Below are 26,241 nucleotides of genomic sequence, written 5' to 3'. Positions count from 1 at the left end.
TTTTGTGTTACTTTCTGACCAGCAGATAGAAGTAGAAACTCTGAACTCTTACAGTGACATTACCAGTATAAGGGTTGGTGCATTCTGGAATTCCCAGTAAGCAAGTGCAGGAGAAAGAATTATTGTTCTGTGTTGTGATGCTGACCGTAATTGTTGTAGCTGGAGAGTATGGCATGACTAGGGAACTAATATCGGCGATCTGTCCCTGGAAGACTGCAGTGTTTGGACTTTAAGGGGATTTGATCTGCTCCTCTCTTTTATTTTTTTTAAGATTCTAATCAATATATTCTGTAAAGGTTTCCTTATGTGGAGTTATTTGTTTCTGGGTCCCATCTGGTTGAGTGACGGCAATACTGAAGGATTCCAGCATTCATCAGCACTTATGCCATTGACATCACTGGGACAGTTCAGAGTCTCTACTTCCATTTCTTGTTTGGGAAGGGACACAACCCACTGGTATGAACTGGTGTAGCAACATTCAAAGAAAGAAAATAGACACATTTTTACCTGGACAAAGAAAGTTAGCTTGAGCTGTGAGCAATAGTGCCAATCATCAAGGCTTCAAGCTTTTCTTTATAGGAGGAAGATGAGGATTGTGGTAGGATCTATGACAACATATAATTCTTATATTTCATTCTACATGTCAGTTTTTTAGCTAGTTTTTAAATACTTGTTTCATAGTCATCATTCCCTTACTTCTCCCTAGATCATCATATTTCCTTGCAAACACTCTTCCCTACTGATATGTTTCCTAATGGGAGCCCTTGAAGATCAGAGCCATTATGATTAGCTCTTCTTCATCGACATGAGATGAGAGAATGGAAGATTTTAGTTCTGAAAGTCTGTCATTTTGTTTTAATGGTACTGTAATTAAATTAATGTTAAATGCCTATGTGAGATGTATGCATGGACAGTAGCTAGGGTTGAAGCCTTGACGATTGGCGCTACTGCTCACAAGTTCCACTTGTGCTAATTCAACCCCCTTTGTGTGAATGTTCCCATCAAATTGATATTCTATATCTCAGCTGTAATATTCAGCCTTTTTTTAAAGTCTGAGGAACCTTTCAAAACATTATGGTGCTTATCTTAGAAGGTTGTGGATTCAAGGCTGGGTAAGTAGTGGAATTTTTATCATTATTGTTACTGAGATAAGAAACAGTGGAGAAATTTAGTGGAGAGGCTGAGTTGTTGAGATCTGAGTTAAAGGAAGTCATTAGATGCGGCGGCTCCTCACTGACATCAAGAAACTTTTATAGCGATTGCCTAGATACAGTGCCATTTTCTGACATTGATTCTGAACTCAGGTCTTCTGTGGCTTTAAACAAGTCTGGTTTTCAGAGTAACCAAAGTATACAGATTAGTAATATATATATTTTTATTTCATGCTTCTCTATCCAATATTTTTGTGTTAAAACATGAAACAGATGTACAAGCTGTTCTGGAGTTGTTGGCATGGTATTTGTTCTTGGGGTTTTTTTTTAATGGGCGAAAGGAAAAGCATGAAGCAGATGAAGCTATCCACCACACATTGACAGCTTCTATGCCAGACAGCGATTGCCCATTTGTTGCTTTTGGTATCATGAACAGTAGGCTTTGTAACTGTGGCATCTGGAGTATGTTCACAGCTTGAGACAGAAGTTTCTCTGAGCCCTGAGGGTTTACTTCCACTATGCCAGAAACAACTTTACTGTTGGAGAGCAAGGAGAAGACTTCTTTGTCCCAAGGCAGTCTTGGACCTTCCCCAGTGGGAGCAGCCCTGAAAATGAGTTGTTTACAGAATGAGTTGATAAGCGAGGTCTGGTTAGTAGTGGTACTCCAGGACTTGAGAGAGGAGAAATCTATCTTGAGCTCCCAGGTAGCAAAAGCGTGAATACAGGGCTAAGAACCAGGGCAGTGAGATCAGTAAGCATTATCTATATGTATACCAATTCTTCTAGACCTATTGGCCATAGACTTCCATAATGGATGGACTGTTCAGATCTTTATCTGCCGTCATTTACTATGTTGCTGTAACAGAAGCCACTCTTAGAATCTCAAGCACTTTAACAGATGTCCCTGTTGGAGAAGTCGGAGGGAATATTCAACAGCTGGTGTCAGTCCTGCTGAATCTGATTGAAGATGATAACTTGTTGCCTTGCAAGTTGGAAAACCTAGAGAACTATGTAGGTGTTTGAAAATTATGGTTCATAATTTTATCAATGCTGAACCAGTTCAGATAAGTGAAAATTATGGTTCATAATTTTATCAATGCTGAACCAGTTCAGATAAGTGAAATTTATCCTCCTAGCAGTAGATGAAGCTTGAATAATTCTACTCATTCTATATATGCTGGTGGAGCAGGGTGCTATTGATTACTATTGGTATGTCTTCTCTAGCAGGAGTTAACTGATGCAATAAAACAAGGTAGTCTTTTTGGCAAGTAGCTTATTTTTTAAATCGGTAGCGCTGGGGACCTGAGATTCAAGGGTTGCTCCAGAAACACAACATCTGTGCTGTACCTGCGTTCCCTCGGCAACTTCAGTAGCTTCCTGAGGCTAGACAGGAACCCTATGCAGGCTAGATAGACATATGGGGGTTTCTTTCTCCAGAGTTTGATGAGAACATATCAATTGTGTTATGCTTGAGAGCAGCAGAATCTGCTGGTATTAAATAACCTGGGGGGGGGGGGGCAAGAGGTCAAGGGAGGAGCAAACTTTACCCTCTTTGGGTTCCCATAGCCCTACTTATTCCCAATGAAGGGGATTGAGATTCTTCAAATTCCAGTTGGATGTAGGAGAGGGTTACTGTGGTGTGCCTGTTCAAGAAAGAATAGCTTTCAAGCCTGGTTGACCAGGTGGTCAAAATTATAAAGATCTCTGACTAGATGAGAGAGTCCTCTGTCACAGAGGATCCTATTCTGGCAAGCATTTTTAGGTCAATGGAAGTATTCCCAATTAATCAGGCTGTTAAAAAGGTGGTACAGGAGGCTTTGGGTTTGCCTTAAGCCAAGCTTTCTTTTTCTAAATCTGACAGGTAATTTCAATTACCAAATATTGGAAATATTGCTATGGCTTTTGAGTCCAGATGCACTGGTTGTAGCAGTAATCATACCACAATTCCAGAGGAAGGAGGCACTGCTCTGTGGAATCCACAGGAAAAGTGGTTCAAGGTCATCCTGTACCATGCTTTTGAGGAAGCAGAAGTAGCGTTTCATCATGTGGCCCACACTCTGCTATGTTGGACTCATCAAGCTCAGATGGAAGGATTCAGTTTAGGGCCATTAATGGTATCAGAACTGACCAGTTTGGCTGATAATTTCTATGAGCTAACATATGTTTCTGCAAAGTAGATGGTTACGATTGGATCTGACCAAAGAGGTCTCTGGCTAAGAGATTGGACAGCAGACACAGCCTCAAATGTACACTTTAGTAGATTCCTTATTAAAGGCTATCTTTTCTTCGGCAAAGATTTAGAGAAGGCTCCCAGAGCACAAGGTCAGGTTATAGCTCATTTAGAGGGGAGAAAGAAGAACTTCTGAGGTGTTCAAATCATCTGGCAGATCAGTTTTTGATAACTCGGAGGACCAGATAATTGCTTAAGGGGCAATTCTGTTGAGGCTTCAAGGAGTTACTAGCTGACCCTAGTAACATGCTCCTGCAATCACTGGACAGCATACTCCTTGTCCCACCCCCACCAAAAGAAGATACGGGGGAGTCATTTTGTCTTGTACTCTTTGCTTCAGATTCCAGGATTTAATATTGAAACCCTGCATTGTGATTCTGGCTAGATGAGAAAAGAATTCTAATGTTAATAGATCTGACAGTGTATATCTCTACATTCCAATGCAAACAAATTTTCAAAGATTCCTCAGATTCTTCATATTGGGAGAATAGCTTCTCTCTGCTGCCAGATGCACTGCAGGAGGTGGATGACGGGGAGAACAGTAGCCTCTTATTTATTTCTTCCGTGCTACTGTAATAAAATAACTCGCCGTCATCTTTCTATGTTATGTTAGGTGCTATTGACTCATGTTCGAGTCCTAAAAACTTGATGATCATTGAGTTTATGTGGTAGAATACAGAAGTTATTTTGCCTGGACTTTCTTCTGTGCTGTATAAATTTGATGTTCTTGCTGTTGTGTCTAGGTCCTTTATTTTGCTATACTCATGAATGGTTTGCTCTTTACAGCTTTAGACTGAATTTACTACCAGTAGTAGCTGATGATATGCACTATAGTTGGCTCCATATTTTCTTTGTTGTTGATATTGATGTCCCATGTGTACAGTTGCCGCTTTTATTGCTGGAAGATGATAGTTACAAAATTCAAATCAAACATTATTCAACTTTATGTCTGTTGCAGAGCACATGATTTCCAACTACTTAACCTTCTTAATTCCCACCTTTTGCATTCCAGTTGCCCATGAGCATCAGTATATCTTGTTTGCATGTTTTGTTGTAGCCATCATAGTTAATCAGTTCTATGAACAAGTGCAAGCTGATCAACTATGTCCTCTTCTGCATCTGTTGTTGCATGTACATAAATAATAGCTACATTAATGGACATTTCTCTTGAATACTGAAAATTAAGTATTCACTGACCCGCTGTATTGCACTACAGTTCTTCCAAGCTTCTACTGTAAAGGCAGTCCCTGATTTAGGAACATCCGATTTGCATCAGACTCATACTTACGAACAGGGATCCTGTTCTACATTCGGTGTCCCAAAGCACCCCTCTCCCTCCCTCCTGAGTTCTAACATGCCCCTCTCCCTCCTGAGCTCCCCTCACTTTTCCTCCCTCCCTCCATTCTGTGCCTCAAGTACGTGCCTTCTTCTGGCAGGTGTTTACCTTCTGGCCAGCTCCCTCCTCCTTCCTGCCACGTTTCTCTGCTCAAAGCCGCAAGTGGTGGCTCCTATGCGTGTCCCACAGCTGAGCCAAAAGCCTTCCCTCTGACATGGCACATGGGATCTCTTAGAGAGAGGAAGAGAGAATGGTTACTGCGGATGGGCAGACTGGATGGGCCATTTGGCCTTTTTCTGCCATCATGTTTCTATGTTTGTGGTAAAATCTGACGACCATTCTTGTAATGTTTTTAAAAAGGCGAGTCGTTCTTAAAATGCGCATGCAAATGAGGTTTGCGTAGGGTCGCTAAATTTGCATGTGCTGTTTGCTGGCGATAGCGATCAGCACATGCGTAGAATACACCCACAAATAAATTTTTTTTAAATACCCCAAATCAAAGATCGGCAGAAGGGATACTCACTCCCTTCCCACCACTGCTGTCATCAAGTAAGCCCCCCAACACCCCTTTAGCAGAGGGAGGGATGCCCACTCCCTCCTGCCGCCTCTGTTAAGCAACCCACCCGATGCACACACACCCTGGCAGCGGGAGGGATTCCCACTCCTTCCCGCCGCCATCAAGCAACAGGTTGCACTGGGGAGGGACCTAAGGCTCTGATTGGCCCAGGTTGATTAAGATTCCTATGGGAGGGGCCTTATGTGTCTGGGCCCCTCCCCAGTCAAATGATTCCCTCTGAATTTTATATGAATTTTCAAGACTAATTTCAGTTCTATTTATTTTTAAGCAGTAAAAATATGAAAATAGTGTAGATGTTTTTAATGTATTGACGATATATCAGATTAAACTTATGATGATGGTATGCATTCATTTTCTGCTGCTTGAATATTATGGATTTTAACAAAACTTGATTTTGTTCTCTTGTAGGCATTTGTGAAAGATGTACATGATGATTCAATAACAGTTACATTTGAAAACAAGTAAGTATTAACATTTTATAATCTCATCTTGAGCTTGATCCGTAGCAGTGCCATTATAAGACTTATCTTGTCTGGATGTTGTAAAGACTAGAGAAAACAGCTCATTCCTAAAGTATATGCTAGAAATTCAAAGTTTATATACCTATATCTAAGCAGATTACAAAAAACATAATAATAATTTTTACAAAATCAACAATTAGTACTTTGCAATTTAATCGTGGGGCATATCCAGCAGTCCAGTGAGAAGGGGACTTAGGGGGCACACATTTCCTCCTCTTCCTCCCCACGTTGGAAATTCATTCCTAAAGTTCCATCGTTTCTCCATGTGCTGCCTTAAGACCAAGGAAGTCAGTGGGGTGTTCCAGCCGCCAATGCCGGCACTCCTCAAGCATGCTCAATTCATGGACGAACTGAGCATGCTTGGAGAGTGCAAGTCTTGGTGACTGGAAGCATGCTGCTGACTATCTGCTCCTGAGGCAATATGAGGAAGAAAGGGGCGATTCAGACAGCAGATTTCTTTGTCTGGTGGGGCTTCAGCTACCCCCATCAGCCATTGCATATACTGCAGTGAGAGAGGGAACCCAATATCTTCCTTTCTTCCTCCTCTCCCCCCCCCCTCCGGGTCCAACTCTGTCTCAGTTCCTCTCAGCCCAGGTCCAACTTTCAATTTCCTCCATCCACCTCTGTACAGTCCAGCATTTGTCCATCCTGGACCTGCACCTGTATCCACATATAACTGCTACCCTCCCCGCTTACCTGCACTAGCACCTGTCATCTCACCCTCCCCATACCCAGTTGTGGCTCACAGGCCCTGCACCAACAGTCGGCTTACCTTTGCAAGCACAACAGAATCCAAATGAGGAGTGTTTGTCAAAGAGTAGGTAGTGATCATCAGTGTCAAAAGCAACAGATAGGTTAGTGGTCTTTACTAAATGTTTAATTTGGGGACAACTTTAGAACCAAGTGAACTGAAGGAAAGTTGCTAAATCTCTTCCCATGTAGGCTACACAATACTGATTACCAGCATATGTCCTTCAAGCCTTTCCCTCCATCCACTTCCCCATTTCTATCACAGTTTGAGATGATCTGCGGGGGAAGCTGTGTAAAGGCAGTCCCGATCCGCTATGCAGCCGATGGATGTTTGAATATCCTTGGCTCCTGCCTGGAGTTTTCAGCCTGTATTGAAATTTGTCTCTCCTTCCTGCTTCTTAGTTCTTGTCATTGATTCTTCACTCCATCTGACTGGGTATGAAGACTGGACTTTTATTTATTCTAATTTTTTTGCCTTCCAGTTTAATTTCCTGTTTTTCTTTTATTTTCTGCCAGATATATATATATTTATAATAATTTTCATCATCTTGTTTTTTCAGGCACTTTAGTATAGAATGTGAGTCTGCTTGGGACTGAGAGGGAAGTTTTCATTGTGCCTTAAGACAATACAGATTTTTATGCTTATGTTTAAGCGGATTAAATTGTTAAAAATAAATAGAATAAATAAGTTTATGGAAACTGTTCTGAGCTCCCTGGGGAGAACGGTATAGAAAACTAAATAAATAATTACCTCTCGGTTGGTTTCAATCCACCATTTTATTGCGAGTCAAGGAATTGAAACTTGAAGTACAGCCTTCTACTTCTCAGTGTACAGTCGTGAACTGCTGCAATACTCAGTGCTCCCGGACATCACTGCTCTGGTCGCAGAGCAGTGGGAGACTCCCGAAGGCTCTTTAAAGGTGGCTTTATCCCATGGGCCCAGTGAATGGTGGACTCTGCAGTGGCTCAAGTCACCAAGTACACAGCCCTCCCTAGTGCAGGAGGAGTGATGCTAAAGGATTTTCAGGATCGCAGGATGGACACGGTCTTAAAGAAGCAATTTGAAGTGTTATCTTTGGGCAGTAAGGTAGCAGTGGCAACATCGTCACATGAGACTTTTATGGGTGCCATCAATGGAGGATGCCTGCCCTCAGCTTGTTCTGGAAGGGGTGGATTATGTGGCTTGTTCTGAAAGAGGTGGATTATGTGACAGGGGCTTGAGTAAATTCTCAGCATATGCGGTTTCTGCTCGCAGGTGACTTCGTTTCTAAAGCAACCCTAAGCTGACTGCCCTTAAATGTACAAATGCTTTATGGCAAGGACCTTAATGAACTCATGACCAGTGTAGCAGCCCACCACCCTAAGTCATTGCGGGACAGTTGACTTATCTTTGCAAGCTACTCTTCAGCCCTCAGCCAGCAGCAGCCTTACTGAAAGGCTACCTATGGTCTGCATCAGGCCTTTCCCTCTGACCCGGCCCGCCCTTCTGAAAACAGGAAGTTACATCAGAAGAACGCAGACTGGGTCACAGAGAAAAGCCCAGTGCAGGCCAGAGGCAGCCTTTCAGTAAGGCTGCTACTGGCTGCAGGGCTGAAGAGTAGCTTGCAATAGTAACCTGAGTGCCAGAGTCATTGCGGGACAGCAGACTTCGCTGTCCCCTGGGAGGAGTCGAAGTAATTTTCATCCCTCCCGCTGGTCCTGCAAAAATAACTTGAACTCTTCCACCCAGAGATTCTTCCAAGGGCAAGGACAGCGTTATAGCAATCCAAAAGGCTAGCAGAATTCTAGGTCTCGCATCAACCCTCCTTCAAACAGTCCCAATGACACCAGGCTTGGAACTGCATCTCCACACACTGGGTGGCAGTTGTTGACGTTTTGGAAGGAATGGGAACTGATCTCCTCGGACTAATAGGTGCTGGACATCATATGGCATCATAGACCTATTAGACTTTTTTGTTTCCCTCCGGATTTGTTCCTGGATTCTCCAGCTGGGAGACCAGTAAAGAAACCAGCTCTTAAACATTCACGCCATAGAACCAGTCCCCTACGATGAATTGAGCTCAGGCAGATACTCTTTGTGCCCAAGAAAGGCACAGAGGACTGGAGACCTATCCTGGATCTCAAGGTGGTCAATGCCTTTCTGGAGATTCCATGTTTGCACATGAAAACAGCCCGATCTGTTATTGTGGTGGTGGCTTCTGAAGAATTCATGGCGTCTGGATTTAACAGAGGCCTATCTTTGTATTCCCATCTTCCCAAGACACAGGAAATTTTATGTTCTCCAGCATTATTTCCAATTTGCAGCTCGTCCTTTTGGATTGGCGACGGCTTCCTACAGCTTTACTACAGTAATGGTGGTAGTGGCTGCTTATCTCCACAAAATAAGGTCCAAGTACATCTCTATCTTTTTCTTTCCAGTTTATGAATTATTTTTAATCTTATTCATTGTTTTGCCACTGGTTTTGTTTTTATCATTTAAATTTCTCCAGAATTCTATTGTTCAACGGTTCCTCCTACTGCATCTATTCCTTTCTCTCCTCTCTTCTACCTTCCAAAGTACTTAGATCAATGCAGTCTTGTTAGAATGTTTATTTTCTTATTTTTTCCTCTATCTCTATTTTTCACTTCTTTATTACTCTCCAGGTACTTTAGTTAGATTGTGAGCCTTCGGGACAGTAAGGGAATTTCTAAGTACCTTTCTTACTTATAATTTTAATGTATATTTTCTGTAAACCACTTAGAACCTAACGGATTAGCGGTATATAAAAAATAAATTACATTACATTACATTGGCTCTTCAGAGCTCCGTTCAAGCCAGAGTGTGAGCAGGCAGTGTGGAAGGTTGTGGCTGTTTTGCAATGACTAGGCTGGATTGCCAACTTCAAGAAGAGCCAACTAGCACTAACTCAAAGCTTGAAATATCTGGGCATTAATGTTTGACATGGTACAGGGCTATGTTTTTCTTCCCAAGCCATGCAAAAAGAAGCTTCAGAAACAAATCTTGGATCACTTAGTGCTTCCGACCCCCACAACCTGGCACTACCTTCAGGTGTTGGGCTCCATGGCAGCCTCACTGGAGGTTGTTCCTTGGGCCAGGGTGCACTTGTGGCCCCTACAGGAGAGTTTACTGCCTTGGTGGTTCCCTTAGTGCCATTCTCTTCAGATGCAGCTCCATGGATGAGGACAGAGAGGAGCAGCTTACAATGGTGGTTTCAAGAAGCTTTCCTGTCAAAGGGCATGCCTCTCTGGATCACACAGTGGGCAATTCTCACGACAGATGCTAGCCTTTTTGGCTGAAGAGCCCATTGCAGAGACCGCTCCATACAGGGCCAGTGAACTCATCATCAAAAGGGGTAGTCCATAAACCGTCTAGAGCTTCCAGCCATCAGGCTAGCATTACATACTCTGGAAAAGGCCCTGGTAAGAGTAAGATGCAGTAAGAGTATTTTCCGACAATTCAACAGCAGTAGCATATATGGGCAGAAATGCATCTTCAGACTCTCTTTACTGCGCACATGACTGGAGTAGTAAATGTTCTTCAGACTTTCTCAGTCGACAAGTTCTGGGCCCGGGGGAATGATGCCTCTTGCAAAAGGCATTCCAACTCATTGTGTGCAGTTGGGGCACACCAGCAATGGACTTATGGCTTCTGCCAAGAACTCAAAAATCATGCGCTTCTTCAGTTGAAGAGCAGATCCAGAAAGTTTACGGTTTAACATCTTAGTTCAGCTCTGGCCAAGCCAGGATCTCCTTTACATCTATCCATGTTGACTCATGGTAGGCCAAGCCATCCACAGGATCATGACTCATCCAGATCTTGTGATTTTAGTGGCCCCATACTAGCCTCGCTGTCCTTGGTATGTGGATCTGATCTATCTTCAGCGGGATACCTCCATACTCCCTCATCATTGTGGTCCTAGTCAGGGACCAGTTCCCATGGAGAATCCCCAGTGCTTTGGTCTTACAACATGGCTCTTTGAGCACAAGGCCCTAATCCAAAGATGCTTCTCAGATGTAGTCATTGCTATTCTATTGTGGGCGAAAAAGACCTCTTCTATGGTGGCCTATGCCAAGGCTTGGAAGGCTTTTCAACAGTGGTGTGCCGGGGACCAAGTGGAGCCATTACATGCTTCCATTCTGGTCATCCTTGTTTTTCTGCAAGCTGGTCTAGAGAAAGGCCTGGTAGTGGCTTCCCTCAGGGTACAAGTGGCAGGCCTCCTATGCTTCAGGATTCAAGGTGGTTCAGTTTTTCCTACAACTCAACCAGACTTGACTAGATTTCTCAGAGGGGTGCTCCATTTGAGGCCACCTCTGCGTCATCCTTTTCTGACATGGAGCCTTAACATTGTTTTGAAGGGCCTTACTAAAGTCCCTTTTGAGCCGCGTAAAGACTCATCCCTTTTGGACCTTACGGTCAAGGCAGTGTTCTTAGTAATGATCATCTCATCAAGTTGCATTTCAGAGCTGCAAGCTCTCTCTTGTAGAGAGCCCTTTCTCAGGATTATAGAGGTAGGAGTAACCCTCCGTGCTATTCCTTCTTTCCTTCCAAAAGTTGTTTCTGATTTCCACATCTACCAGGAGGTTCGTATGCCTGCTTTTCAACCCACAGGGTCAGATAAGCAGGATAAGATATTACAGAAATTGGATATACGATTTGTCTTACTTCGCTACTTAGGAGGGACCAATGATTTTCATCTTTCTGTCCATCTGTTTGTACTAAATAGTTAGTCCAGATGTGGTAAGTCAGTGTCCAAGGTCTCTATTGCCAGATGGATTTGCACGGCCATTTCGTCAACATACATTGCCTGTGGACAATAGCTGCTGGTTGCTCTCAAGGCACATTCTTGGGCTGAGTGTCACAGCTGAATGTCGCAGCTTCATGGGCTGAGTCTTGGGCAGTCCGTCCAGCTGAAATTTGTAGGGTGACTACTTGGTCTTCTCTTCATACTTTTACAAGGCTTTACAGAGTGGATGTGGCAACTCGAGAGGACACTGCCTTTGGAGCCTTGGTTTTGTGGGCAGGCTCTTCTGTCCCATCCTAGACATTATCATTGCTTTGGTATGTCACCATACATACGGAATCTGGAGTAGATATAACAGAATGAAAGATTAGATTCTTACCTGGATAATCTTCTTTTTGTTAATCTACTATATAATTTCATAAGGCCCACCCTCTTGTCTATTCTGTATCACCTGCTTTTCTGCCTTAGATATTTCTCATTTCCAGGCCAGAGATTCTTCTCCTGCCAGCCAGATGGTCATTTATGAGATTGTCCTGTATATGAAAGTCAGCCTCTGGCTCCTTTGATGTTAGTGCTTATTGCACTCAGCAGGTTGGTTATGATTGCTGCTATATTTCTTAATTTCATGTTTATTACTAATTATTTGTTCTCTTATAACATGCAGAGCAGAAACAGAGCTCTATGCTGTTGGTGGGGAAGTTTCCCGTACCCCTTCTTCTTTATGTTTTATTCCAGTGTTGATGATTGCTTTGGGACAAAACTGTAGGGGGCACTATACTCCACTGGCAATGTGGGAGGTGTTGAAAGTTGTGAGTGTCACTTCTGCAAGACCCGGTTCAACAGTTTGGATTAAACACAATACTTACGGAATCCTCATTAGAGTAACAGAAAGACTATCCAGGTAAGAACCTACTCTTTCATTTGCCTGAGTGTAATTTCCAGCAGTCCCTTATGGAGAAAGGGGAACCTGCACTGTTGGAATATCCTGACTTCTATCTTTCAAAGGCTGTGTTCTGAATTTTTTCATGTTAATGAAACTGGTGGAAAGTCTTATGATAAAATGGATAGTTTTTGGTTTGTTTGGTTTTGTTGTTTTTTTTAAAATTCAGACAGGCTTATGGGGCAGTTTGAAATCATTGGTTTAACAGATTATGATATACTTTGAAAGCTGTAGTAAAGATTAGTATTTGTTAGTGATTCTGTATATTATAAGAATAAATTAATATTCTTAAACAGCCAAGGCCAGACTTATAAAGATTTTTCTGTGTCTGTTGTGTTGGGGGTGTGCGTGAAGAAGCTTAAAACTCAGACCCAGCATGAGTGACTTATGTTTATATATTCATCTCCTGTTTTGCTGACCACAGTTGGGTTAGCATGAAGGGAGTTTGTGGTGTTAATGTAGCATTTCATAAAGACAATTTGTTAATTGTTTTTATGTCTAAATTCTAAATAGGAAAATTAAAAAATATATATAAACAATTGTGATCTTTAGGGTCTTGTTGGGTGTTTTTTTTGTTTGATTTATAGTTTTCCTGAAGGTGATTCCTTATGTAGAGCACTGGATTGTATTACTTTGTGTTCCTTTAGTATTTTTCTTAAACAAAAATCATTTCATATTCATTTTGTTTCCAGTTGGCAACCAGAGAGACAGATACCATTCCAAGATGTCAGATTCCCACCACCTTCAGGTTATAGTAAAGATATAAATGAAAGTGATGAAGTAGAGGTAAGCCATTTATATTATCTAATATCATTCTTGTGCAAATAATAACGATGTGCCTTCATTCGCACACATTTAAAATTTCAGGGCCCTTTTTGCAAAGCTGCCATGGCAAGTGTACCGAAGCCCATAAAAATTGAATGGGCTTCAGTGCATTTACTGTGCCAGACCATGCTATCTGGCTTGATAAGAAGCCCTTAGTGTGTGCTAAATCAATTTAATGTTGTTTAAAACTTGCACTGTATTAAAATTAATTGGAAAAAAAAAACACGCTGAAAATCAGAAAAGTCTGAAAATGACCTGAAAACAAAAGAAAGCTTCTTTTTTTTTCTGTGCACATCTTTAGAAAATAGTGATAGGGAAAAAGACTGTGACTGATTATTTAAGGAATTTAAAAATGTGATTGTGGGGCAGAGGAAGTGACATCATACCAAGGAATGACCACTTAATTTAGGAGCTCCATCGGAGCTGTTGAATTTGGAGTAGAGATTAGCTTCCCAGCAGCACAGTATAGACTAATTGTCCTTCAAGCCAAGCATCAAAAAGTGAAACCAAACACTTAGCTTGCTCTGGCTCCAATCCGTCCTCCGTTGGTCATTCACAGGCTGTTTCCTGCATCGTCTCAAACCGCTGCTATACTCTTCCTGTAGAAATAAAGCAGAGATCCAACAGGGTCATCCCTATTTCACCCACCAGCTTCTTCAGGAATCTCCTGCTCCGATATCCTTCCAGAACGGACAGAATGGCCAAGAATAAAACAAAAAAGGTTTCAGGCTTAGGATCTGCTATGTATTGTGTCCCAATACTAAATATTGTCCTTGCAGACTGGGGGTATTTCACACTGTCCTTAGTTGAATGTGGTGTGAGGGGATACTGGATTACACACCCTGCCATCCTTTGTTCTCCACTGAATAGGTGCACTTAATACCTCGTGTTCAGATGGCTCAGTCTCTCAGAAGCCAAGTCAGAAATACATTTTATTTCAATAATTTTATGATTCTATAATTGCTAAATTCAGCCAAAATTAATCATATCTTAGCTTAGGTATAAATTACTGTAATGGCTGTTATGCTTCTGTTCGTATTGAAGCTTTACAGACTGTTCAGAACTCAGCAAAGCAGTTAGGATTTTGATGGGAGCATCCCGTTACAAACATATTTCTCCCATTGTGAAGAAGCTTCATTGGCTACCAATACGCTTTTGTATACAATTCAAAATTTTGAAATTTGTCCAACAGGGAATCTATGACACCTTGCCGGAATATCTGTCAAAGTGTCTTGACACTGTATAAGCCGACTAGATCATTGAGGTCTGAAAAATGTTTGTTTTTCCATTGTGGGCCCTGATTTATGGAACGCATTGTCAGGAATTTTGAGATTTTGTGGAAACCTGTTACAGTTCAGAAAACTACTGAAAACTCATTTCTTTGCACAAGTTTTTATTGATATGTGTAAATAGTATCAATTTTGTGAGATGCATTGCCTTCTTTTTATTTAAATTTTATGATTACTCCTGTTGTTCATATCATTATGGATAAGTTAGTCCTTCATATTATTTATGTTCATTGTGAGCCGCTTGGGAGATTTTTCTGAAGTTCTCACCTCCCTCTGCAACCCATTGGTCAAACATTCCTAAGGAAGTTTAGAAGTTTAACCAGCCAATAGGCTGCAGAGAAAAGCAGGACTGAAGGTTGCTAAGGCAATGTCGCTGTAGCTACTGCTCCCACCTTCCCTGCAGCTCACTCACCCTACTTCTCCGAGTGAAGCTCAGTCTTCCAGGTGCTAACAGTAAAATAAGAACATTATATAGCAAACGCAGCCCCTTTTAGAATGCCGCAGATTCGATGCTTCTGCAGTAAACATCTGTAGGAATTTACAGTATTTATTTTTGAAAATGTATATACCACATATGACCTACACAGTTTACATGAGTAGCATACATAAAATTTGACAATACTAACATAATTAAAACAAATCCTACACTTCATAAAATAACATTAAAAGGCATAATCAAATCCTTAACCATGCCTGCAGCTTTACTTCCTGATCACATTTGCATTCCATTGCATAAATGTGTTGATAAACAAATAGATTTTCAATAGTGTCTAGGCTTTGTAAAAGAGGCCCTAAGTTTTTTGAAAATTAGCCCCAAAATCATCTGTCCCAATACTCCTTTCCCAAGGAATGAATAATTCAAGTAAAAGCAAAATGGAACTATCAACCAGTTTCTTAAATTCCTCCAAGTTTATTTTGAATAAAAATGTCTTTGATAAATGCCAGAAGGCCAGATAATTCTCAGTCCCTTAATTGCCTTAGCTAAGGAGTTCAACTCCATTGCTGCCCGAAAGGAAAATAGTCTGTCTAAGGTTCTTTTGCTCTGAAAATTAACCGCTGTAAGGTAATCCCGCTTTTGGGGCATCTGCTTGATCATCGCAACCCTATTAGAATACACTAATTACCAAACAATTTATCATGGACTAATAAGGCTCACAAAACTTATTAAGAAATTTTTATGGACCTTCAGAATGTGAGTTGATTTCAAATTATATTGTATGAATCACTCACTCCACTCTTCTTTGGTCCATATTGTCAGACTTTCTTATTGACACCACTATGCTTATAAACATCCAGTTTTACATATTTTTAATATATTCTTCCACTTATCTTAAATAGTCTTACCCCCTCTTCTACAAAGCCGCGCAGCAACAGCCCCGAAGCCCTTTAGGGGCTCCTTTTACGAAGGTGTGCTAGCATTTTTAGCGCATGCACCAGATTAGCGCGCGCTAGCTGAAAAACTACTGCCTGCTCAAGAGGAAGTGGTAGCGGCTAGCGTGTGCTATTCCACGCGTTAAGGCCCTAACATGCCTTCATAAAAGGAGCCCTAAATCTCTGGGCTTCGGGGCCATTACTGCACGGCTTTGTAGAAGAGGGGGTTAGAGTTGTTGTTCAGTTGTCCAGCTCATTGATTCATATTCAAAAATGCAGTTCAATCTTCCTGCAGATACCCCATGCAGTTCAATCTTCCTGCAGATATCTGCAGGAAGATTGAACTGCACTTATGAATACGAATCAATGAGCTGGATAACTGAAGTGCAGCACAACAAAGAAAAATGGGGAGACCCAATGATCCACAGTGAAAACAATCCACCGATGAAAACAAAAACTGGATACAGATGTTCTGGAGATAATTTATTAAACACTGACATATAAAACCATGAAAATTCAATTAAAATAGTACAATGGTAAAAAATACTGTGATGAAAATCCAACCGGACCTTATACGGTCCGTGTTTCGGCGAACACGCCTTCCTCAGGGGTCCAATGGTTTGCAAACTCACATATAAAGAATTGGACTGAAAACAGTCTGTTGTCTTTAAACATGTGAGCAAAGAACACCGCAGACAAGCTGAAGTAGCAAAAAAATGCTAAGGAGGATAATGATGTCAATAAGAAAGTTTGAAAAAATGGACACATAAAGAGTGGAGTGAGTGATTCATACAATATAATTTGAAATCAACTCATTTTCTGAAAGTCCACAAGCATTTCTTGATAAGTTTTGTGAGCTTTATAGATCATGATCAGTCCATGATAAATTGTTTGGTAATTAATGGATTGTGATTTATCATGGCATAAGTTTGTAAAGCTATATAATTACTGAGAGTCCAATTGTAAAATCTGTAAATTATTTGCACTATCAATCTTATCACAGATAATAAAGTCTTTATCAATTAAACAAATATATAAATGAATGGTGCGTGAAGTGCTCAGACCCTCAATCTAAATGCTTTAGTGTTCAAAAGCAAAGGTTGCTGTTGGGACCATCACAGCCCCCATACGGTCCCACACTGACATTCCGACTGTATAACAAACTATCCCCCTCTTTTACTAAGGCGCGCTAGCCATTTTAGCACGCGCTAAACTCTAACGCGTCCAATGAATATAATGGACGCGTTAGCGTTTAGCATCTGCTAATATTTAGCGCACGCTAAAACGGCTAGCGCGCCTTAGTAAAAGGACCCCTATATGTTGAATTGGACGGTGAATGATCTTCACAAGGCAATTGTCTGATTCAAGTAGATATAATCTGCCCCAGATTATATCTCCATTATCATCTGCTATGGTTACTCCTCCCTGAGTGAAGGACTGGGCACCCAGGGTGTAGGGACTTTCCTTGTCTGGAACTTTGATCATCACGGAGAGTATAAATAGGTCCTTCTAAGTTAAAATTAGTAACTTGGGATGTATCTGGGATTTCTTCTATATGCAGTACTGGAGGTTTGATACATTTGGTATAGGAGTCCTTAAGTGCTATCATGGCTTCCACCCACTTGGATTTAGTAAAGCTTCACATCCTACTCATCTGAACTGGTCTGGCAACTAAAGAAAATACATTCTACTACAAATTTTGGAGCACAAAAGATCAAACTCAACACAGCCGTGTTTTGGCAATGATGCCTGCATCAGGAGGCATATGATCTAATATATGTTGTAGTGAGCTTGCGGTGATCCAAATCACAAGTGAACATAATTGTGTCAGTGTATGAACCGTCAGCATAGATTCAAATCTGCATAGAAACATAGAAGATGACGGCAGATAAGGGTCATAGCCCATAAGGTCTGCCCACTCTACTGACCCACCCCCAAGTCTACTATCCTAGGGATCCCACTCCTGGTGACAGGTTCCATCAAACCAGTCACTCAATGTGATTTACAAAAAAGGTAATACAAATGACAATTTTTGTATTATCAATTAATAAACATATTTATTAAATAATCAGGTTTTTAACAGTTTATGAAACTTCAGATAGCCTGAGGTTAAGAGGAAGAGTTCCGCAAATCAAGTGCAACATCTTTAAACTTTTTTTTTTTTTACCAAAGTTGACAAGCAAAAGATAAATTATTGGCAAAATCAACTTGTTAGTTTGAGTACATCAAGTAGGTCTAGCATTAGATTTAAGTTCTAGTACAATAGCTAGATACGAGGGGGCTCATAACATATGAAATCTTTAAAACACAGGACTTTAATCTGAATTCTTGCAACAACAGGCAACCAATGAAGTTCGCTCTGAAGTGGGATTGACCTATCACATTTAGACTTACCAGTTGCATTATATATTCATTGGAGTTAACTTAAAAGCTTAATAGCAACACCTACATGTAACACATTATAAAAATCCAGATATGAAAGCTAAAGGCATGAGTCAGATTTTATAAGCCTTCGCTACTAAAATACGATAGAATTTGACATAGAAAACACAATGTAGTAGTCAGTTTACAGATCTGTGCCTCACTAATCAAGGCTGAATCTAAAATCATTCCTAGACTACACATTGATATCTGAGGAAAAATAGTATTACTATCCAACAATAAATGGTGTTTAACCATAAGAGGTGAATAACCCACTGGTCAAGACTCACGTTCCTTTATACTGGAAAGAAGATTATCTAAGTAAGAACATAATCTTCTCTTTTGCTTTTGGGGAATTTTTCCTTCCCTCAGCATTCAATTTGAGATGATCATCAAATGAGAAATATTTGTAAAGCAGAAGTTAAAAATATTAAAAGTATCAATTATAGATCCAGAAACATGAAAAACAATTTAAATATCTTCAGCATATACAATGTAGTATAACAGGCCCAGAGATTGTAACAGTTCCAGTGAGTTTAAAAACAAAATGATATTGAAAAGAAGGGTACAAAGGGGATCTGTGATGAACTCCACAAACCGGGTTCTCGTCTGAATTGGTCCAGCAAGACTCATAAGGAAAAGAAATTAACAAGTAAGTCCAAATTCCCCTTGTGGAGGAAGTAACAGTTCTCTTGCATTCCTTTAGAAGGAAGAAATGAAAGGAAGCTAGTTTATAGATTACTCCTGGTGGAATTCTGCACACAAAATTTGCAAATTCTGTAAGTTTATTGGACAACATTTAAACAACATTTTTGTTAATTATCATCCAGAATTTGAGTACAATTCAGTATTTTTATTAAATTATATTAGAGAAAACAAAAGAGCTAGCATCTCCCTCACCCATGCCCCTCCCCAGTCAGAATCTCTCACTTCTGTCCCCCCCCCAGTCAACATCTCTCTTACCCCTGTTCCCCCCAAGCCAGCATCTTTCACTCTTTCACCCCTGTTCCCCCTCCCCCCAGTCAGCATCTTTCACTCTTTCACCCCTGTTCCCCCTCCCCCCAGCCAGCATCTTTCCCTCTTTCACCCCTGTTCCCCCTCCCCCCAGTCAGCATCTTTCACTCTTTCACCCCTGTTCCCCCCTCCCCCCAGTCAGCATCTTTCACTCTCTCCCCATTGTCCCCAATCCAGCATTCCTGTCCACTACCTCTGCGACGGCAATTTGCAGTTAAAGGCAACCTGCTGTCAGCTCTGCAGGCTTCCCTCTACCTCGGTCCCGCTGAAGAAAGAGGAAGTGACATCATTGAGGATGGGACCGCAGTAGAGGGAAGCCTGAAGAGCCCATGCAGGCTGCCCGAAAATATTGTTGGCAGTGATTCGGGCTGCAGTGATGGAGTGCCAATGGGACACCAAAATTTGCATAGGCCTCTGGAAATTCTGTATCCCTGGGGAATTCTGCACAAATTTTGCATTGCGCAGTAGTGCAGAATTCTGCCAGGAGTAGTAATGTATTACAATGTACATAAAGAGTCATCTCACCTATTTTATGTATATTTAAATTTGTTAAAATATTAAACGTCTTTATTTTATGTAGGTCTACTCCAGAGCAAATGAGAAGGAACCATGTTGTTGGTGGCTGGCAAAAGTCCGAATGATAAAGGGTGAGGTAGGAATTTTTTTTACTTTTTCAGTTTGTTCATACTTTACAATTTTATTGCATATTTTAATAGTTTATTAATAATCTGTCTTTTTGAAATGTCTAGAGTTTTAAAACCTTACTATTCCATTTTCTATTTTTTTAGAGAGAGAATACATGTTTTCATTATAAATGTAAATTAAGTGATTGTTAATTTTTTAAATCAGTTTTATGTAATAGAATATGCAGCCTGTGATGCTACATATAATGAAATCGTTACAATCGAGCATTTAAGATCTGTGAATCCAAACAAACCAGCAACAAAAACCACCTTTAACAAGATCAAGTTGGAAGTGCCTGAGGATTTAAGGCAAATGTAAGTAGAATGTTTTTATAATATTTATGATGGACTTTGTTGTTTTTGTAGAATGGCCAGAATAGAGTATATTCTAGATAATGAGTGTTCTCTGTTATAAGTTTATAAGCTAATAAGATATTTTTCTGTGTAACATATGTGTAGGTTGATAGTATTAAGACTAACTTTTCTTTGATGACAAATCTCTGAGTACAGCAGTTATCACCATGTGAACAGAAATTCTGCTTTAACAATGACCAGTGGCGATTCCCCCACGGCAAATACACCATTCAGTTCCTATGGACTTGGGTGCATTTGTCAAGGGAGAATTGCTACCCCACCTTTACTATTTATCATTTTTGTAGTGCTGAAAGGCATACGCAGCGCTATACATTTAACATACAATAGATCAGTGGTCTCAAACTCACGGCCCGCCAGGTACTATTTTGAGGCCCTTGTCCACTCCACAAGTGTCTGGCGGTCAGGTGCAGCGGTCGCTGTAACCTCACACAAGCACTTTCCTGCGTCTGTACGTCCATTCGTGTGCAGATGCAGGAAAGCGCTTGCGTGAGGTTACAGCAGAGAGGCGGGCAATGTTCCAGAACGTGCAGCTTGGAGCAATGGTTGGAGGCAGTGCAGCTTGTGCGTGTGTCTGGTACTGGAGGAGGTAAGAGCTGTTGATACTTTTTCACTTTCTGCATGTTGCACTGCTTTCAGCTGTGTATAGCTGAAATTATCAGAAGCAATTAAGGATTAACTATAATATAGTTTATAAATCTTTCCTTAATTACTTCTGATAATCCACATTTTGGATTTGTAGGGCCGCAGAAAAAATAGTTAAGGGTCCTTTTACTAAGGCGTGCTAGCCGATTTAGTACGCACTAAACGCTAACGCGTCCATAGAATCTAATGGACGTGCTAAATCGGCTAGTGTGCCTTAGTAGAAGGACCCCTAACTATTTTTTCTGCAGCCCTCAAGCACCGACAAATCCAAAATGTGGCCCTGCAAAGTGTTTGAGTTTGAGACCATTGCAATAGATGGTCCCTGCTCAGAAAAGCTTACAATCTAATTTGGATTGACAGTTCATCTCGGGGTTGGGGAGATTCTGGTAGAGGAAATTATACAATGGGTATAGGTATCTGACAGCAGTAAGTGGGAGTTAAGAGTTAAAAGCAGTTTCAAGAAGTGGACTTTTAGCTTGGGTCTGAATACTGCTAGAGACAGAGCATGACATATTGATTCAGGCAGCCTGTTTGAGGCATACGGTGTGGCAAGAAAGATGGGACGGAGTCTGGAGTTGGCAGTGGAGGAGAAGGGTACAGATAAGAGGGACTTAACCGATGAACGGAGTTCACTGGGGGGGGAGCATGGGGGAGATAAGTGAAGAGAGATATTGGGGGTGGAGCTACAGAGTGAATGCACTTGTAAGTCAGTGAGGAGTTTGAACTGTATTCAGAAACGGATCGGAATCCAATCAAGTGACTTGAGGAGAAGGGTAATGTGAGAATAGCGGCGCTCACTGAATGAGTCATGCAGCAGCATTTTGAATGAATTGAAGGGGTGAGAGATGGCTCCATGGGAGGCCTGAGAGAAGTATGTTGCTGTAGCCTAAGTGTGAGGTGATGAGAGCGTGGATATGGGTTTTGGTAATGTGTTCAAAGAGGAGAGGGCGGATTTTGGTAATATAGAGGAGGAAGTGACAGATTTTGGTGGTTTCTTGGACCTGAGCAGAGGAGAGAGAAGAGTCAAAGATAACCCCAACGTTGCAAGCTAGTTGGTGAATTGTAATCTCGTTGTTTTGATTCAGTAGAGAACTTCACATTACCACTAGGCTTTTTCTTTGATCAAAATCCTTTCTAGTACAACAGACACTCCATTCCTGAACCTTCGGGTAGTCAATCCCTTTTCGTTAGAACTGTTGTAGGAAGCTTCATTTGCATACATTTTTGCTTCTCCTCTCTTTCCTCTAGGCTGTCCTTCAACTCCCCAGTAGTTTTCCTACAGCGAGACAGTAGGAGCTTGTCTTTTTTGCTCATGTTTATTTTCTTTAAATTTGAGTCTTTTTCACTCTTTTTTGCACTTGTGGATTGCGCTTGTCACCTTATCTATAGTTTTTATTCAAGTACTTTTTTATTAAATAAGATGTAGAGAGTTTTAGTTCTAATTATCACGTTGACGTAATTAGTCAAATCATTATATAATATGAGTGAAGGTTTTTATGATCTATGAAAGATATCCACGCCACTATTCCATATTGGATGATATTATTATGATCCTAGGAGTGGCAACTCTGAGATCTTTTCCTTCACTTAATTAATATTTTTTATATTAATGATTTGACTAATATCAACTTTATAATTGCTCTCTGGATTAACTCTTTTGTGGATCTTATAATTACTAGTTAATCTTTACTCTTTTTGAATTACCTTTGTAAAATCTAAATACACCACATCTAGCGAACATCCTCTATCCAATTCTCCGGTCACCAAGTCAAAGAAATTGATTGAAATTGATGAAAATGATGTGTTGATCTATGTTATTTGTCAAGTGCACAAGAATTACAGTATACTGTTAAGCGATAAATGAATACAATTAGCCTTGTGGACAAACGAAATGTATTAATTAATTTTTTGAGACCATCCTAATATATATATATATAAAATTCATAACCTTTCTTTGGCAAAATAGGCTTCTGGAAACCTCTATTAATAGGCCTAGTGAAATTTGTTAGCTTTTTCATGTGTTGCATATGGTGATTTGGTGTTTACTTTGTAGGTGTGCCAAAGAATCTGCACATAAGGAATTTAAGAAAGCTGTTGGAGCTTTTTCTGTAACTTATGACTCAGAAAGCAGTCAGCTTATCATTTTAGTGAGTATGAACAGTTCTATATTGGTTTATTTTTTATTCAAGAGTAACCAAATAAAATTCATTTTTTATTTTATATCCTGGCTTTGGCTGCAGTGGTTATTATATATAAATTGAGGTGACCTTCCACCCCCAGAATAAAAGGGGGGGGAAAAATAAGGTTGTCTTAAATATAAACTGAGGGTTTACATTCAAGTACTGGTAACCCTCTCTCTCCTTCCATCCATGTTTTTTCCTTCCTGTTATGCTCTGCACCCAGTCCCCGCAGGCATCTTCCTGGGTCTACCTTAAGCCCTGGTGGTGAGCCAGGATAGGAGCAATCCTTCCCGTGTCCTGTCCCGGCTGGTTCTGCACCACTCTGCTGCCTCCTGGACTAATCACAATCCTACTTCAAGCCCTCGTTATTCAGCAATGAGCTGGAACAGATGCAATCCTCCTACACTCCTGCTCCATGCAGTCTCACTAATGAAATGGCTGCTGCAAGTTCCTGCAAGAACTCAAGGCAGCAGTCTTGCAAAGTTGCCATGGGAACTTGCAGTAGCCGTTTTCATTAATGAGACTGCACAGGGCAGCAGCTCTTGGCCCGGCTTGCTGTTGGACTACCAGGGCTTAAGATAGGCCTATGATGAATCCAGGAGGAAAGGGACGGGACCAAGTGATGCAGAGCTGGCTGGGACAGGACACGGGAGGAATTGCTGCTGTCATGGCTCACTGCTGGACTACCAGGGCTTAAGATAGACCTGGGAGAGGCCTGCGATGGGTCTGGGAGAGGAGTAAGGTGGTGCAGAGCTATGGAGGACACAAATATTAACTGAGAATCCTATTTTGGGGCCATTTTTTAGCCTCAAAATCTTTATGTATATTCAATTATATATTTTAAATTCATCATGTGGTGTTTTTTACTCTCTGTATTTCTTTTACATTTTCTATTTCTGTTTTGCACAGTTTCTCTAACTAAGAGAAAAAAATAAAGGCAAAAACAACACACAAGGTGGTCATGGGAAAGGTCCTGGTCAATAAAAACCAGGGGAAGTGATGAGTGCTAATAAGAAACAGAAACTCCAATAAGGGCATAAAAAATGTTTATTAAAATAAAGAAACACCACTGACCAGTCACGGACGTATTTCAGTAAAAGCTTGCATCAGAGATGTAGTGAACCCTGTAAAAATACATGAATGTATATGAACCTATGCAAATAAAACATACAAAGGACAGCTTCAATAAAATAAATTTTGAGTTTCAAAATCATATTGGTGACAATAAAAGTGGCACAATGCAACCATAACTAAAATAAGCTATATTGATATCAAATTGCACATTGCAATATTTTGCGCACATTTTATTAGAATGAGGTGGGGTTTTTTTTAAAGGATCTATATTTTATATTTAAAAACTAGCTGTATATAAAGTTTTGAAATGCTGCAAGCATACTTTTAGAAATTAACCATTTCAAAAACAAATGTTTCTTCATTTAAGGTCAAAAAACCTAGTTATAGATCTATGTAACATGTTTGTATAAAAAAGATTAAGCATTTAAAATAAGATACTTTGATGCACAGCTTTTTCTGCTGTAACATGGTTGTGTCGAGTCACTGGTGTTTATATCTTAGTAAACTTTTTTATGAGATCCTGAAATTTCTAGTTGGTATCACAACTTTTCACTGCACCTGGGTTCTCATTGACCAGAACCTTCTCTGTGATCACCAGTTTCTCTATCAATACAATAAAGGAAAACCATGATAAACTGTTTTTTTTTTTCTGTTACATATACACAAGAGTCCGTATTGGGTCAATCCATGCTCATGAACCACTTGCAGAAGAGTGTCAAATTACATCTTTCAGCTTCTCCTTCACCAGTGGAATATAGCTCCCTCTTCAGTTTTTCCTTCTGCAAGTGAATCAAGAAGAGGTGTTCTGCTCTGTTAAGTTTTCATTATTTTGGGATCTTTTACTCTTGGAGGCTTTAGTGTCAGAGAAACCTATATTCAGGGCTACTCTGCCTTGGAGAGAACACAGATTCCGCGAGGCAGCCTACACTGAGGCCTGGAAGACTTTCCAGCTCTGATGCTCCAAAGATCATGTTGAACCTTACACGGCACCAATTCCTGTGATCCTGGCATTCCTTCAAGCTGGATTTAAAAAGGGCTTAGCGGTGGTGTTTCTCAAGGTCCAAGTGGCAGGCCTCTCATGCTTCTGGGCTCGAGATGGGAAACAGTCTCTGGTATCTAACCCTGATGTGACCTGATTCTTGAAGGGAGTGCTCAGGTTGTACATTGGCCTTTTCCATTTTGGAATCTTAATATCATTCCAAAGGGCCTGTCCAAGCATCCATACAAGACTCTCCATGAAGCATCTTTTCTGGACCTCATGGTGAAAACGGTATTCCTGGTGGCGATGGTCTCCGCGAGACGGATATCGGAATTGCAGGCTCTTTCTTGGAGAGAGCCCTCCCTAAGGATCTCCGAGGCTGGGATTTCTCTGTACACAGTATATTACCGGATACTAGGGTCTACCTTGGGGGTTAGCACCCAAGAAGGGGATCTGGGTGTCTTTGTAGACAATACAATGAAACCTTTTGCCCAATGTGTGGCGGCAGCCAAAAAAGCAAACAAGATGCTAGGAATTATTTTAAAAAATGGATGGTTAACAAGACTAAAGATTTTATAATGCCTCTGTATCGCTCCATAGTGTGACCTCATCTGGAGTATTGCATTCAATTCTGGTCTCCTTATCTCAAGAAAGATATAGCAGCACTAGAAAAGGTTCAAAGAAGAGCGACCAAGATAATCAAGGGGACGGAACTCTTCTCATATGAGGAAAAACTAAAAAGGTTAGGTCTCTTCAGCTTGGAAAAGAGAAGGCTGAGGGGAGATATGATTGAAGTCTACAAAATCCTGAATGGAGTAGAACAGGTACAAGTGGATTGGTTTTTCACTCCGTCAAAAATTACAAAGACTGGGGACACTCGATGAAACTGCAGGGAAATATTTTTAAAACCAATAGGAGGAAATATTTTTCACTCAGAGAATAGTTAAGCTCTGGAACGCATGTCAGATTTTGTGGTAAAAGCGGATAGCATAGCTGGTTTTAAGAAAGGTTTGGACAAATTCCTGGAGGAAAAGTCCATAGTCTATTATTAAGACATGGGGGAAGCCTCTGCTTGCCCTGTATCGGTTGCATTGAATGCTGCTACTCTCTGGGTTTTGTCCATGTACTAGTGACTTGGATG

At 40.8% G+C, this 26,241-nt stretch overlaps 1 protein-coding gene across 1 annotated transcript in view; it reads left to right on the top strand.

Moving 5' to 3' along the window:
- FMR1 (FMRP translational regulator 1) overlaps positions 1-26,241 on the top strand; it is an 88,412-nt gene that overhangs the window by 18,446 nt on the left and 43,725 nt on the right. The window contains exons 2-6 of the mRNA XM_033946273.1: positions 5,703-5,755; positions 12,940-13,033; positions 19,748-19,819; positions 20,017-20,165; positions 22,921-23,014. Coding sequence (XP_033802164.1) covers positions 5,703-5,755; positions 12,940-13,033; positions 19,748-19,819; positions 20,017-20,165; positions 22,921-23,014 — 462 coding nt within the window. The remainder of the gene's footprint in view (positions 1-5,702; positions 5,756-12,939; positions 13,034-19,747; positions 19,820-20,016; positions 20,166-22,920; positions 23,015-26,241) is intronic.

The sequence above is a fragment of the Geotrypetes seraphini genome, chromosome 5, assembly GCF_902459505.1.
Source record: "Geotrypetes seraphini chromosome 5, aGeoSer1.1, whole genome shotgun sequence".
Lineage (NCBI taxonomy): Eukaryota > Metazoa > Chordata > Amphibia > Gymnophiona > Dermophiidae > Geotrypetes > Geotrypetes seraphini.
The sequence above is the reverse complement of the archived record's forward strand: the minus strand, read 5'-3'. Positions and strand labels throughout refer to the sequence as shown.